Source organism: Sinohyriopsis cumingii, chromosome 9 (genome assembly GCF_028554795.1).
Source record: "Sinohyriopsis cumingii isolate HCF-2022 chromosome 9, ASM2855479v2, whole genome shotgun sequence".
Classification (NCBI taxonomy): domain Eukaryota; kingdom Metazoa; phylum Mollusca; class Bivalvia; order Unionida; family Unionidae; genus Sinohyriopsis; species Sinohyriopsis cumingii.
The window spans coordinates 105,381,462-105,396,143 of NC_142969.1; the positions used below are offsets into that span (position 1 = coordinate 105,381,462).

Consider the following 14,682-nt stretch of genomic DNA (forward strand, 5'->3'; position numbering starts at 1 on the left):
ACTGGTTTTAAGTAGCAGTTACCAATCTGCATCTGTATCGAGTCTTCACTTCTAATAGTATTTATTGTAACATAGGCAAATGATCGATAATTAGTGTTGACATACAATGCACGAATTATTTTGAGATGAAAATAGTTTTGCCTGCACTGAAGAATAATTGATTTATATGTTGACGATGTATGTGTGCATATTTCAAAGGTATATGATTTTTGACGTTTATGTAGGAAAATATTTATCACATTGTTACAAACGTAACCAAGGCATAAAGCTAATACACTGTGCTATGGATGATGTAATTGGTTTTTTCTGACACGTTATCTTTTTTTATTAATATTTAATTTGGCTGACATGATATCTTTATGATGGTTCACAGAGCTGTATGTTTCATGTTTGAGGAGCATAGCCAATGCACACTCAATCCAAATTGATAGTAAAGTACCTGTTGCTTTTAATATTTAGTTAAGAGTTGGCCATAACTTCAAAACTTTGGGGACAAAATTCAGACATGCAAAAATCACCGTTTCTAACAACTTGATCTGTACGGTTTTAAGGGAAAACAATTTCATTGCAATGTTTTTATTTTCTCTGGTAACTAAGATTTACATATATTAGGATTTACTTATATTCATGTGTAATGAATGAGACGATTCTTTTTTGAAAGTATGCATTGTCTTCTAACAGGAGATAAAATTACTCTTCACCTATTTCAGGACAAGAGTCAATGCAGGAAGCTACACCTTCCAATAACCCTGATGAGCCCCAAAGTGATCAGTCAGCCCCTACTGGGGCCCATAAGGGGTCAGATACAGGGGTTACCCAGGAATCAGAACAAAGTAGAGGGATGGATACAAATGAGGATAATGCAAGCTTCTCTAAGGGTGCACCTCAGGTTGTTACTGGGACCAGTAATATAGATCCGAGTATGGTGCTGGATGATAAATCAGGATTGCCCAAAGTATCAAACAAGAATCCTGTAATGCTTTTGAATGAGCTAAGGAAAGGTAATGACCATATAATATTAATTAAAACACTTCTTCAAAATGTTTTTCAAAGTAAAATATTGACACAGAATTTTTGCATGTTCAGCAAAATGTGATTTTTGTCCAGAATTGATGGGTAAGGGTTTATCCTGGGTTCATCCACATTCAGTTAAAAGCATCTACACAGACAGTAACTAACTGAATCAGCATCACAAGAAAAACCTGAAAAATTGTCCAGCATTTCATATTGCCACTTACAAAGTCTATTAAAATAACATCAGGCTGGCTAAACTGGAAAGTTATGGGTCCAGTTTGTACTTGACATTATTTTATCATTTAACTGGAGGATAGAGAGGTCCTGACTGGTTGCGTTCATCAGTTTAACTTTATGCTAGAGCGGTCCTGACTGGTTCTGTTCATCAGTTTGGCTGTATGCTAGAGAGGTCCTGACTGGTTCTTTTCATCAGTTTGGTTGTATGCTAGAGAGGTCCTGACTGGTTCTGTTCATCAGTTTGGCTGTATGCTAGAGAGGTCCTGACTGGTTCTGTTCATCAGTTTGGCTGTATGCTAGAGAGGTCCCGACTGGTTCTGTTCATCAGTTTGGTTGTATGCTAGAGAGGTCCTGACTGGTTCTGTTCATCAGTTTGGCTGTATGCTAGAGAGGTCCTGACTGGTTCTGTTCATCAGTTTGGTTGTATGCTAGAGAGGTCCTGACTGGGTCTGTTCATCAGTTTGGCTGTATGCTAGAGAGGTCCTGACTGGTTCTGTTCATCAGTTTGGCTGTATGCTAGAGAGGTCCTGACTGGTTCTGTTCATCAGTTTGGCTGTATGCTAGAGAGGTCCTGACTGGTTCTGTTCATCAGTTTGGCTGTATGCTAGAGAGGTCCTGACTGGTTCTGTTCATCAGTTTGGCTGTATGCTAGAGAGGTCCTGACTGGTTCTGTTCATCAGTTTGGCTGTATGCTAGAGAGGTCCTGACTGGTTCTGTTCATCAGTTTAGCTGTATGCTAGAGAGGTCCTGACTGGTTCTGTTCATCAGTTTGGCTGTATGCTAGAGAGGTCCTGACTGGTTCTGTTCATCAGTTTGACTATATGCTAGTGTAATGATGTTCCCTCTTGGTATTGAGTGGTGCTTAATTAGATTGGCTTTCATTATCTAGAGGATGACCTCCCTAGATTTTATTTCCCTTCTGAGTGGATAGATAGAACATCAACAGAGAGCTCGACATAACTACTGAGAAGAAATAAGACAATATGAGCCCCCTTTAGACAAGAGAATAACAGTTTAATCAATGACATAAACTAATAGTATCGATTCAGTTCAAACAAATTTATGTTACAGAATTTCAATAGCAGTGTTCTATTTTTTATTCATTTTATCATCATAATGAGTGGTGAAATGAGCACAATGTCCACACCTGATTTGCATCACCTAGCGTTTATTCCAGTCTTCGTCTCAGTGTATCCCACTTCTTCCCACCTTCACCTGTATACGTTTGATCTTTCTTGATCCTTCTATCCTAACCCCTCGATCTCTTATCCAGACTTATGTCTTTCAGACTGTTCCAGAGAGCTGTTTCCCTGAATTGCAAGATTACCACTCAGTCTCAATTTGTATCACCTTCTACATGCATATAAAATTTTCTCACATTCGTTACTCAGAAAGGATAAAATAGCTTTCTAAACACTGCTTAAATTCTAACATAAAGTGACCTTAAAGTTAATGGTCCTTACAAATTTAGACTGTATTTTGAGTAAGGTACATTTCTAGTTACAAACAAGCCCTGTAATATACATCTAAGTCTGACCTAATTTAGTAGGTCATCGCCCTTGCTTCACAGCCACTGACCATAAATTAACATGTGAGCAGTGCATATAAACAAACATTCCTGTATCTCTCTGTATACTCTGTCACTTGACTCCTTAGACATCCAACCTAGTCAGTTCCACTCAATAAGATACATGCTATCATTTACTGTTGTTTAAGACTCACTACCCTAACCTACAAAATTCTTTAAGCAATAAAAAATCAGACATAAATATGCAATGTTCATTAACTCCCGATAATCAATATCATCCCAGCAGACAAATGAAATTAATTCTATAACCCTATGAAATCTTACACATCTGAAAATTTTGATCGCATGCAGTAAGTCAATTCTATCAGTGAAGTGGTAACTATAAAATTAAAGAAATAAATTGCATAAACAACTATATCATCTCAACAGATTTCCATGAAATCGAGTAAACAATGCATATTGTGGATCCTAGGCATATCAAACACATTTGCATAAAACAAAATAGAAAATTGCATGAAAATTAAAATTGTGTACCTTAATGCTGTTATTTCCAAGAAAATTTGTGTCCTAGCACTAAAGGCCTGTCACAAAGATATCAAAACTACAAGACAGCCACCTGGTCCTCTTACTTGTCTTAATGAGGAAGAACTACTTTTTAGTTTTCCCCGGAGTCAAACGAGTCTAGCTCCTCCTGCAGGAAAAATCTCAGACTGAGAAAATTTGACAAAAGTCGTTACTTTAAGTTCAACATTTCTTCCAGGGTGTATGCCTTAAGTTAAACTGACCAGTCGTAATGAGTCGTTCCTAATTGTTCCCCAAGATAATCATTACTTCTGTCAGATTTTGACAGCTTAGCCAATCTGAGAAACACGACACATACCAACTCTCTTTTATTAAATAACTATTCAACCTGACATTCCCATTAAGCAGATATAGTTGGCATCTGAATGTTTACTTTCACAGGACATCTTTGCGATGCCTGGGTCAATTCAAAATTAGCCACATATGCTGGCTTCTCCTTCTCCAACAAAATTTAACAACTGACATGGGTAAAGGTTGAATTGACCCTAAACATAAAACTTTGCTGGCTTGACTGTACTAAAATTTTGATGTTCATTTTATTCAATTTTAATGTTCAATACTTGTTCAAAATTCGACACATTACAGCTAGAGGGTCCTGAATGGTTCCATTCATTAGTTTGACTATGCTGGCTGGTTCCGTTTGTCAGTTGGACTATATGCTAGAGAGGTCCTGACTGGTTCCGTTCATCAGTTTGACTATACACTAGAGGGTCCTGACTGGTTCCATCCATCAGGTTTATTCATGTGGGTTGCTCTTGCGAAAGATCAGACATGTCAGGATATCACACTATATTTTACATTTTCTCTTTGCTGAGATTGGTCCTAGTTGTCGTATCCTGTCTGTATCATATTTGGGCTCCAGCAAGTTTACCAAATCACATCAGAGCCTTCTGTTGAAGCTAGCAAAGATCTCAGACATTTCATAGTTGTTTTTCATTTGAACTCTGCTAGTTTCTTGAAAATGCTGCCAGTGACTTGTAGGTAAAAAAAAATTTAGCAATAAAACAAGACCTACTATATATGGTGGCTACTAGAAAATGAAAATAACCTGGCTTTGGTGAATGTCATATTTAAATGTTATTTGGTTTTAGCATGTTTAAATTAATATTAGCAGATGGATTCATTTCTTCATTGTCATTTCTTTCTGGTGTTGGAAATTATATCACACAACGTTCTTGTGTCAACTTACTTTGAATAGCATGCTCAATGTAAATTTTTCAATTGATTCAATGTAAAAACTGAAACAGCTATGATTACTGGGTGTTTGAATAAAAGAGCTTTAGTATGTTACCTGCATTTTTGGATGGAATAAACAGGTAATACAGAAGGAAGGAGTTTTGGTAAAAGATTTTATTTTAGAGGGTCTTTTGTTTTAAATAGTTGCCACCCAGGACCATTTTTCACATGGTCACTGCTTACATTTGACTTTGTACAGTATTTGTTTTAGTTTACCAAGCCATAAGGGAAAGGGAGCTTTTGGTCTTCTTTGTGTTGGGCATCATCTTTGTTTATTCACATGTTTTTTGAATTTTTTCTGTGGGATGCAGATCTGTCATCCAATTTGGAAACTTTTACTAAAAATTGGAAAACCTCTTCAAAAAACTTAACAAAAAAAACATTAAATAGAATTTAACATAAAGTGTTGTGACCTCTAGATCTTTAAAATGTGTTTGGATGATTTGATCCATCATTACTTAAAAAATGGTCACCATTACTAAAAAATAGAAAAGCCTTTAAACCACTTCTCAAACACCACTCATCCAGGTCACTGAATAAAATTAGGTAATGCTTTCAAACCCACTCGACAGAAATTGATATTTGACCTAATTTGATGGAAGCATCCTGGTATGAAGGGCTGTCAGATTTGTATGAATGATGCGGTGTGGTTCTGCTTTCGGTTATGGCTGTTGTAACTAAAGATAAGTACCCTTTAAACAATTTCCCCAAAATTGCAAAAGGATAAATGACCAAATTTGAAGGCATCCTTTACTAATGTACAAATGATGCCAATCTGCCATCAGATATGGTTTCCATTATTAAAAATGGAATTTGTATTTTCAAATACTTTTCAAAAGTAGTTAAACAGAATGTTGACCAAGATGGGCAGAAAGCTTCCTTGCTTTAAGGATTTCAAATTTATGTGAATGATGCAAATATGCCATAAAAATGTCTCTTGTTGTTAAGACAAGGGATGAAAAATATTCAACTTTTCAAGTAATGCCGTCTACCATAGAATGTGGCCACCATTTCTATAAGTATAAAAACTTTCAGACAACTTTTATTTCTGTAAGTTGATCAGCATAATTTCATCAACTTGACTGAAATCAACATGGAATAAAGGACTTTCCAGAGCTGAGTAAATTATAGCCTGTTGAAATTTATGATCAGGTTTGTCAATATGTAAGTGGCTTGTCTAGGGTAACAGATCTTTATCGAGGTGAAAATGTTGGACAACTACACATTTTTGACTGGTTCACATCTAGCATGTAAAATATTCTCTGAGAACAATCATACCACTGTGTGTGACTTACTTTTAACGTAGCTTTAAAAAAATTCAGTCATATCGCTATGATGTCTGCAATGTGGCAGTTTATAGTGATGTCTAGCACTGAGGCATCATGCTGCAGACACCTAGCATGATGTTCAACCCAATTACGTCATCCTGACACCAGGTCGACAAGTCCTAACACTATCCTCTTAAAGCTGAGCGCCAAGCATAATGATTTTTCTTTTAGTGCACAGATAATGACAGTAATTTTAGACCTGCCAACTCTTACGATTTTGCCATAAGTTTTACAAAAATTACCCATACAATACAGACTTATGGCATTCGCAAAAACTAAGGACAAATGATCATTGCCAAAAAATCTGGATAATTGGTTCATCTGTGTTTTATTTGCATCCAGGTTTCATCTTAGAATTAGCAAAATTAGCCAGGGAGCCAGACTAACTTTACAGCAGCACTCCAGATGCTGTAAACGGCACCTATTTGTTCATGCGAAGCGTATGTATGATCAAACTGTTGATTATAGAATTTTTAAAAATGGCGTCTTGCATCCAGAGAGCGATGCATGTTTAACCCTTTACCTCATGCAAGCGTCTTTGGACACCTCCACTCCATTTGCATGGAAGCGCCTTTTGATACCTCTACCCCATTCACATGGAAGCGCATTTTGACGCCTGCTGTAAACATCAGTCATTTTGAGCTGGTTTTCGTAACGCCACCTTCGGGGAAAACCCCCTATTAGATACTACATTTATTTCTGCGAATGACAATTACGTCAGATCATGTGGTCACTGTTTATGCATTGGTCGATATCTGCTATTTAAAGTAACTGGGTCGTAATCTCCACTTTCCAAAATGGCGGTCGTGAATTTCATTCAGTACTTATGAAGTTTTCAAGATTAGAATCACAACTATGAAAGATTCATTAACTTAGGTAAAGGCTCTGATATTGATATAGGCAGCAATTAGTTTTTATAAATTATCAAATTCAGATGACTTAGTGATGTAGACGCAGATGAAAAACTCTAGTATGACAAATGGCAGCTTAGGTTGGTCATGCAGCCTCACTGACATGACGGTGAACGAGTTCTCTCAAGATTTCAAAGCACATAAAAAATTCTTCCGTGAAAAATAATTACACAGCTATAACAATTGGACTTTACTCATAAATGATGTGTACAAAAAATGTAAAATGGTTAAAATTGCTGTTAAACGTAACATACACTACATTGCTTAACAGTTAACAGACAGGCTTATGCGTATGGAGTTGAATAGGTAACAGGTGTTCTATTTATAGCACGCTGCACTTTGTAACTATGTTCTATGAGGTAAAGGGTTAAGACGAAAGAGAAAATAAGCTTCTAGAAAAGTGTTAATAATCAACACAAAATGATAAAAATGAGTATTCAGATACTTGTGAATAACAGCTGGAAAGGACACAATTACGTTTATTGGACATCAGCAGCCATAGATTCTGAAGTGTAGAGCTGAGCAGTCATGGTCAAGGCAGGTTTAGTAAGAAAATAATTGTTTCTGCACAATTACTTTACTTCAAGACATCATATCTTGACCAAGGGATCTGGTCATTGTGATCCATTGGTCAGTAATCTCCAGAGGCAGTCATAGCCTTCTATTTCCTACATAGAGAACTATTTAACATGGAGCATCTAATTTTCAATTCAATGTCCTCTTGTTGGCGATGTTGCCGTAAAGAATTTCCATTCATTAATTGGTTTGAAAAAGACCTATTTATTGTTGCAAGTTTTATTATTTTAAAACTCAAAAGCGTGTAGTTTTGAAAAGGTGATGGTTATAATTCAGGCTGCTGAATGAAGATAAAAAAATTAAAATACCAGTATTCATAGCTTGTAGTGCTTGTAAATCACATGCTTGTTGTAGTGGATCATTTTCTTGTAGTTTTGGTGCAGTGCATGTTTTTTTTATATACAGCTGCTTGAATTAATTGCACTGTGTTTAATATGAATTGGAAAAACACTGATAAAAATGTCCATGATATATTTTCAAAAATGTATATAAAAAGTTAAAAGACATTGCCAGGTGTTTTATGAAAACTGAATAGTAGATTTGGCCCAAAAAATCATCATGCTTGCTGTATGTAAATATCGTTATGAAATGTCACTGTGCAAAATATGAGTGATTGTTAAAAATGTAATTTTAAACATGGGAAATAATTTGTATAATGTATTTGAATTAGTAAATTTTGTAATCATTATTTTAATTTACTTTGAATAATACATACATTATTCTTTGTCATTTTCCTGTAGATATAGAGTATACACTTGTCTCAGAGACTGGAGAGAAGCAGAATACAATGTTCACAATGTCCGTCAAAGTGGATGGGGAGGCATTTGAGGGGATAGGTCGCAGTAAGAAGCTGGCCAAGAAAGAGGCAGCCAAATATGCACTTATTAAGGTCTTCAATATCCTCCATGTACCAGGTGAGTTGTTCTTGTATGGGAGTAAGTTACAGTGGCTGTGTGGATTGTGTCTCATTTATGATTGCAAGTCAGTCATCACTGTTTTGATTGCTTTGTTGTCATGTCATCACTGTTAGCAGATTTGTAGACAGAAGTATCTCTTGACTGGTGTCTGTGGTATTTTTAGCCTCAACATGGTTTAGATTTATGTTGAAATTTTTCATGTTAAAGTTTTACAAGTTTTGTACATAACTCAGAGGTTCCTTGTTACCTCTGTATGGTGTGGTCCATCCTATAACACTTTTATGGTAATGAATCCCACTTGATACTATGGCCCTCCAGGTGGCATGCCTGTTTTCTGTCCCTTGTTTGTTTGTCCTTCAGCCTTTGTTATTTTCAGCTTGTCAAAAGCTGCAGTGCTATTTTGGGTTAAACTTGTGCATGCGTTACCAGAACTGTTCAGTGTGTTTATCCATTGCAACCAGAATGTTAAGTTTCAACTTAGTTAGAGTATAGGAAAGCTCGGGGATTTGAAGCTTGTGCGAGCTCAAGCTCGATAATTTTTTCGAGCTTGAGTAGTATGAAAAATAATTTTCTTTATAATTTATTCAAACATCATTCTTGTTAATAGAATAGAATTTCAAAAAGACAAGAGCATGCAGAGATTTATCTGATAACTTTGATCACAATTTTGTACAGAAATTAGTAGCAACTGAAAATGCTCTTTCTGAATCAATTGAAGTCGGTTTGATTGTACTGATGGCATCTGATAATCGCCTCAGATTTTCAGTCAGTTCACCATTACTTTTTGACAAGGAAAATTCTTGGCGTAATTTCTTAAATCGATTGGTTTGAAGAGATCCCTGAATGCTAGAAGCTTCCAATCGAAATCTAAGTTCATCTTCAGGTATTTTTTCATCATGTGCTTCTTCATTTGCAGTATTTGCCGATGGAAATAGCCGCTTCATCAAATTTGTTGCTAATTCAATAGAAGTTTTGGATGGAACATTATCAGAATGGTGCAGAGAAATCATAAGATCCATAAGTTGTTGATTAACTTTACCGTCGATGTAATGATCAGTATTTTCTAAAAGAGTATGACTGATCTCTGTTCCTTGTGCAGATAATTTTTCCCTCATGAAGCTAATAGCACCATAAGCGGTTCTCAGAGAAGCTTTTTTTTTCGCTCATAGCATTAAGAGTAACCTCAACCGGTTTCAATGCCAAAACTATGGATTTCAATAATTCTATGTTCAAATTAGTTAAGAGATGCTCGGATCCGATTTCACTCAGCACTTCATTGGTGACATCATATAATTTAATAAAGATTTCTAGCATTTTTAGCATGGAATTCCATCTAGTTTTGCAGTCGAGGGACAGTTGTTGTTCTTTGTTAAATTTTTCTGAGCTTTTAGCTTTAAACGCATCTGATCGTATGGCTGAGCCTTTGAAAAATTTAACAATTTCTCTCACAGTGTTTATATTTTCCTTCCATGATTCGCTTTGTATCTCAACTTCTTCAGCACTCAATTCATCATCGCTTTTATCGAAATCATCAGTCTGTCCAGTTTCTTCGTGTGAAAAAACTGAAATTCCTTGACCTGGGCAATTTTCTCTGTAAAAAGTTTTTGTCACACCCAAATGCAATCCATGATCAAGGCAAGCTTGATACAGAGTGGGCGATTTTTCTCCGAACTTGATCATGACACTTGCTCCATCACCAGTAGAGGCAACAATATCCTGTTTGAATGAGACACCAAAAGAATTAAGATGTTCCTCAACGAGCTCGTTCATTCTTTCAGCATTACAACTTCCATAAATTCTGACAAGACCAAGATTGATACATTTTGACGAGACCATATGAAGGGTGATGTTGAGAAATCGACGATTTCCGATACTTGTCCATTCGTCCAATGATATTGAAAATCTCTTTGATTCTGAGAGTTCTTTCTTAATGTCCAGTATGACTTGTTGCTTCACTTTTTCTTCAAAATCGCGAATAAGGGCCATCACCGGTCTTTCATCAGCAGGTAGCTTCTTTCCTCTTAATGACAGCGATTGATGAATAAATTCTGAATGAGTGATTTTCTGAATTGAGATTCCATTGACTGCAGCGAGTTTCGAGACTATTTCTTCCAGTGAAGTTTTGACAACAAAGTTATACATTGTTCTCATTTTCTTTGGCTCTATTTCAGACTCATCCTTGTTTATGTCAATATGATGAATGCTAAGCAGATGTTGACGCATTGTTGAAGTGTTTCCTTGTGGACATGAAATTGTCTGCTTACATTCATTGCAAGCTGCAAAATTATCCTTTTCGCTCTTGTTAAAATAAGTCCAAACAGCAGATTTCTTATTTTTTGACATCACTACTGCTTTAGAAATAAAATATAAGTAAAAATTAACAAACAAAGAGCAGATACAATATGAAAAATTACTGGTAACACGTTTATGTTGTTTGAACTGTTAAAAAATCAGTTTAAAAGAAATCCCTCGGGCGTCAGTTGTGCGGCTACTGCCCCTCCGGCACCACTCATCATCAGGCCAAACGCTTGAGAAGTTCACCGGTTCTCTCGCTTGCAGAAGTTGAAAAACCCCTTCTCCCTGTCAGGCGCAATCATAATAGTCGGAATTATCTTAGGAACCCCCAGCGATGACCGTTGCAAGGCAACGACTGCCCGCTGGTCGACCAACACATGGGGAAGCGTAGGCCGTGTGAATCTGTAAAGCCGCTCATTCCCACGGTCAATTAATTATCGCACGGGTTTATCCGGTCCGATAATATAAAAAAGCAGAGAATTTTTCTAGGCGTAAGCTCGTCGAGCTTCGAGCCCCCGAAAATGCTCCAAAATTATCGAGCCTCGAGCTCGAGCCTAGGCTCGTCCCAAACTCTAAACTTAGTATGGATGTTCTTTTTTAGCACTTGCACTTTCTGCATGTTGCTTGTGCATGACTGGTTGGAAAAGTTACCACTCCGTTGGCCTAAGTTGTTAGAGCGTCCACCTTGGATGTGGGAGGTCGTGGGTTTGAACCCTGGTCGAGTCATACTAGAGGTTTATGAAAATGGTGGTTGCAGCTGCCTCGCTTGGCTCTCAGCATTAAGAAGTTAGTGTTAGGACTGGTCATCCTGATGTCAGGATAATGTAACTGAGTGGGACATGATGCTTCATGTCTGCGGCATGATGCCCCAGTGCTAAATATCACTATAAACTGCAGATATGACAGCAATATGACTAAAATTGTTAAAGTTACATTAAAAATCTCACTCACACGCACTCCTTCGAATGACTGCTGTTTTTTATCTAGTTTTGTAGGAATGTTGCTTAGGATATGCGTTATATAAACTATTTTTGGGATAGCTAACATTGGTGTGACTTCTTTTGGCAAGCAAGTGGAAGACATATTTTAGATTTATTTTCTAGAATAACTGATCCAATTTTGATCTGATTGGGTATTCCTTTTTTTCGGACACGCTTTATCAAAATTATGTTCAGTGAGCCTTCCCTAGCACTCCTGTGGCTTCTGTAGCAAACATGAAAAACCTGTTTTTAACTTCTTCAGTCATTGCCTATTTTCAGGGGGCTCGGAAATGCTTAATCTTGTGTATTTGGAGGAGTCCTCCATATGTACATGTTAGCTAGATGGCAAATTTAAAAGTTTGCTAGTCCTGCTTCAGCTGCCTGCTGCTTGGGAAAATGTGTTGATCAATTGATCATTTTAGTTGTGCTGATATTTACAGTGAGAGAATTCAGTGGCTGAAAGGATCCCAGATGTATATATTGTCATTGTAAGAGTACATCAGAAGAACATGACCCAATAGCTGGGCTTTGACTAGCTGCTGGGCGGTGAGAAAAATGTGCTTGTGTTTACAGTGACTGAATTCAGAGGTAGAAAGACCTACTGATGTACATGCGGTCTTCAAAAGAGTACATCAAACGAGCAACTTTAGCTTTTAGTAGCGCATTTGACCTTGAAATCAAGATACAATGAAACTTAGACAAAATGCCGTTGCAAATCTGGATAAGTATTTTGGGGTTTAAATGTCAAATTGATGAAGATTGTAATGAGATTCAGAAGAGCGATAAAGTTGCTAGAACTGAAAGTTTGTCTGGAACAGAGTAGCCAGATGTAAAAAAGTGTGTGATGCCTAGCTTAGCATATGGAATAAGACCTTTCCTTGGCCTGACATAATTCACTCTCACTCTAATGCACAAGCAAGAGCTATATGTCAGTGGTGTAAAGAATTAGGAAAATTAAGCTCTATGGCAACCACTGGTTTTTCTCATCCAGACATTTAGCCACATCAGGTATGCCCAAAATGCTTCTGGGAGGAGACTGCAGCTTTTGCTGGTGGGACTCCTATTTTGGGAAAAATAGGAGTCCTGGACTCCTTGTTTTAAAATCCTTGCAAGACCTCTGGTTTTGATCAAACGTGGTATTAATGTTTCTTTGGACCCTATCAAAACCTGTGACAAGAATGGTTTCCTTGTCTAGCTGTAGCCATTAAAGCTTCTGAGTGGGAAACTTGCTAATGATCTGGGCACAACAGTCAACACATTTTCAATTCAGTTTTTGGACTGGATGTGGAAGCAAGTTTTACTTTTGTATGAAAAGTCTTGTTAAGAAAAATAAAAACACTTTTGAGCTTCTTACATTTGTTAAATGATTCACAAAGTAAGGTCATGCCCAGGAAGCACAGGTTTGCCAATAGACTTTCAAGTAAAGATTGTAAGTAGAAGCGATTGCACTGGTGGCCGTAGGTGGTTAGAACATCTGCCATTGATAAGGGATGTCATGGGTTTAAACCCCATACTGCAGAGATGAGACTGAAGAATTGAGAGCTATGTTAAAAAACCAAATCACGCACACACACACACACACACCATTATGGAAACGTAATCTTGGCATGGTAGTCTGTAGAGTGCTAATTCAAGAAAGTTAAAATTTTGGCAGAGCTTATGTTAATGAAAATTCATATGGAGAGATCTGGTTAATCTAACCATGGAACATTTATTCCTTTAATATTCTTTTTGTCAGTGGCACATTGTGAACTTGATTCGATTTGAAATATAGCAGTCATTATCTTGTGTTCAAGCTTAACCGCTAATAAGGTCATATAATTATTTTTACCAGTAGGAGTAGATGAAGGAAAAAGGTAAACACATTGATAATTTGTTAATATTGCATATTTTTCACAGCATCAACTGAAAAATTCCTTCTCCAATCAATTCCTTGATAAATTTTACATCAAAATTTTTATGAGGTGATGTATGACAGCGTAAATATAGCCAAAGATTATTACGAAAATATCGCTTTACGAGGGGGATAGGGTAATGATTGTTTTGCAGATATTGCACACTTCACACCACATCATCTAAAATATTATAGTTGCAATATATTTCTTGATCAGTTTTACCTTGATATTGATATCTCATTGTACAATGGATATTGAATTTATTTAACTTAATACCATGAAGATTCGATCACAAATTTTGGCATTTACATGTAGTTTTCTTTAATCATTGATGCTGTTCCAAACAACCCACTTCATGCACCTTCCCCCAACTGTCCACCTTCATAGAAGAGATAGTATTTTGGTCTTAATCTTTGGCAAAGAAAAACTGTCATCTGTCACCTTAAATCAATTCTGATGTAAAAGGTATCAAGGAATTGATGGCAAATGGAATCTTTACAAATTACATGATGCAGTCAGAATGTACAATATTGGACTAAATATCTTCATGTTCACCCCCTCATAGAATAGGGTTGCTATTTTGATCCTAATATTTGGCAAAGTCCATAGGTGTCAACCCCTTGAGATGAAAACCTGTACGCAAGACCAATAAAAACCTTACATGAAAAAATGTGTTCATAACATTATATAAGATCAACAGTGTCTTTGGTCCAGGCTATATGTATGTTTGGTTTGATTTCCGACTGAATTTTATGTCATTCTTTTATATAAGTATTAATGAAAGACTGATGTTTCTGTTAGCATAAGTACATGAACCAATGTTATCCAAATTTGAGCCCAGAGATCAGTGTGGCTTACTTGATCAAAGTTTTAAGGCAAAGAGGTAATTCTGCTGTTGGCTCTGTGCATGGTCTGGGCATATTTACATACAGAATCTGGTCTGGACATATTTACATAACAGAATCTGGTCTGGGCATATTTGCATACAGAATCTGGTCTGGGCATAATTACATACAGAATCTGGTCTGGGCATAATTACATACAGAATCTAGTCTGGGCATATTTACATACAGACTCTGGTCTGGGCATATTTACATACAGAATCTAGTCTGGGCATAATTACATACAGAATCAAGTCTGGGCATATTTACATACAGAATCTGGTCTGGACATATTTACATAC

The 14,682-nt window shown here is 36.7% G+C and overlaps 1 protein-coding gene across 2 annotated transcripts in view; it reads left to right on the forward strand.

The window, feature by feature from the left end:
- Nucleotides 1–14,682, forward strand: part of LOC149792415 (double-stranded RNA-specific editase 1-like) — a 159,366-nt gene that overhangs the window by 12,042 nt on the left and 132,642 nt on the right. For both annotated transcript variants that reach the window (XM_089970984.1, XM_089970982.1), the window contains 2 exons: nucleotides 711–1,001; nucleotides 8,153–8,326. In XM_089970984.1, the coding sequence (XP_089827110.1) occupies nucleotides 722–1,001; nucleotides 8,153–8,326 (454 nt within the window). In that variant the 5' untranslated portion in view covers nucleotides 711–721. The remainder of the gene's footprint in view (nucleotides 1–710; nucleotides 1,002–8,152; nucleotides 8,327–14,682) is intronic.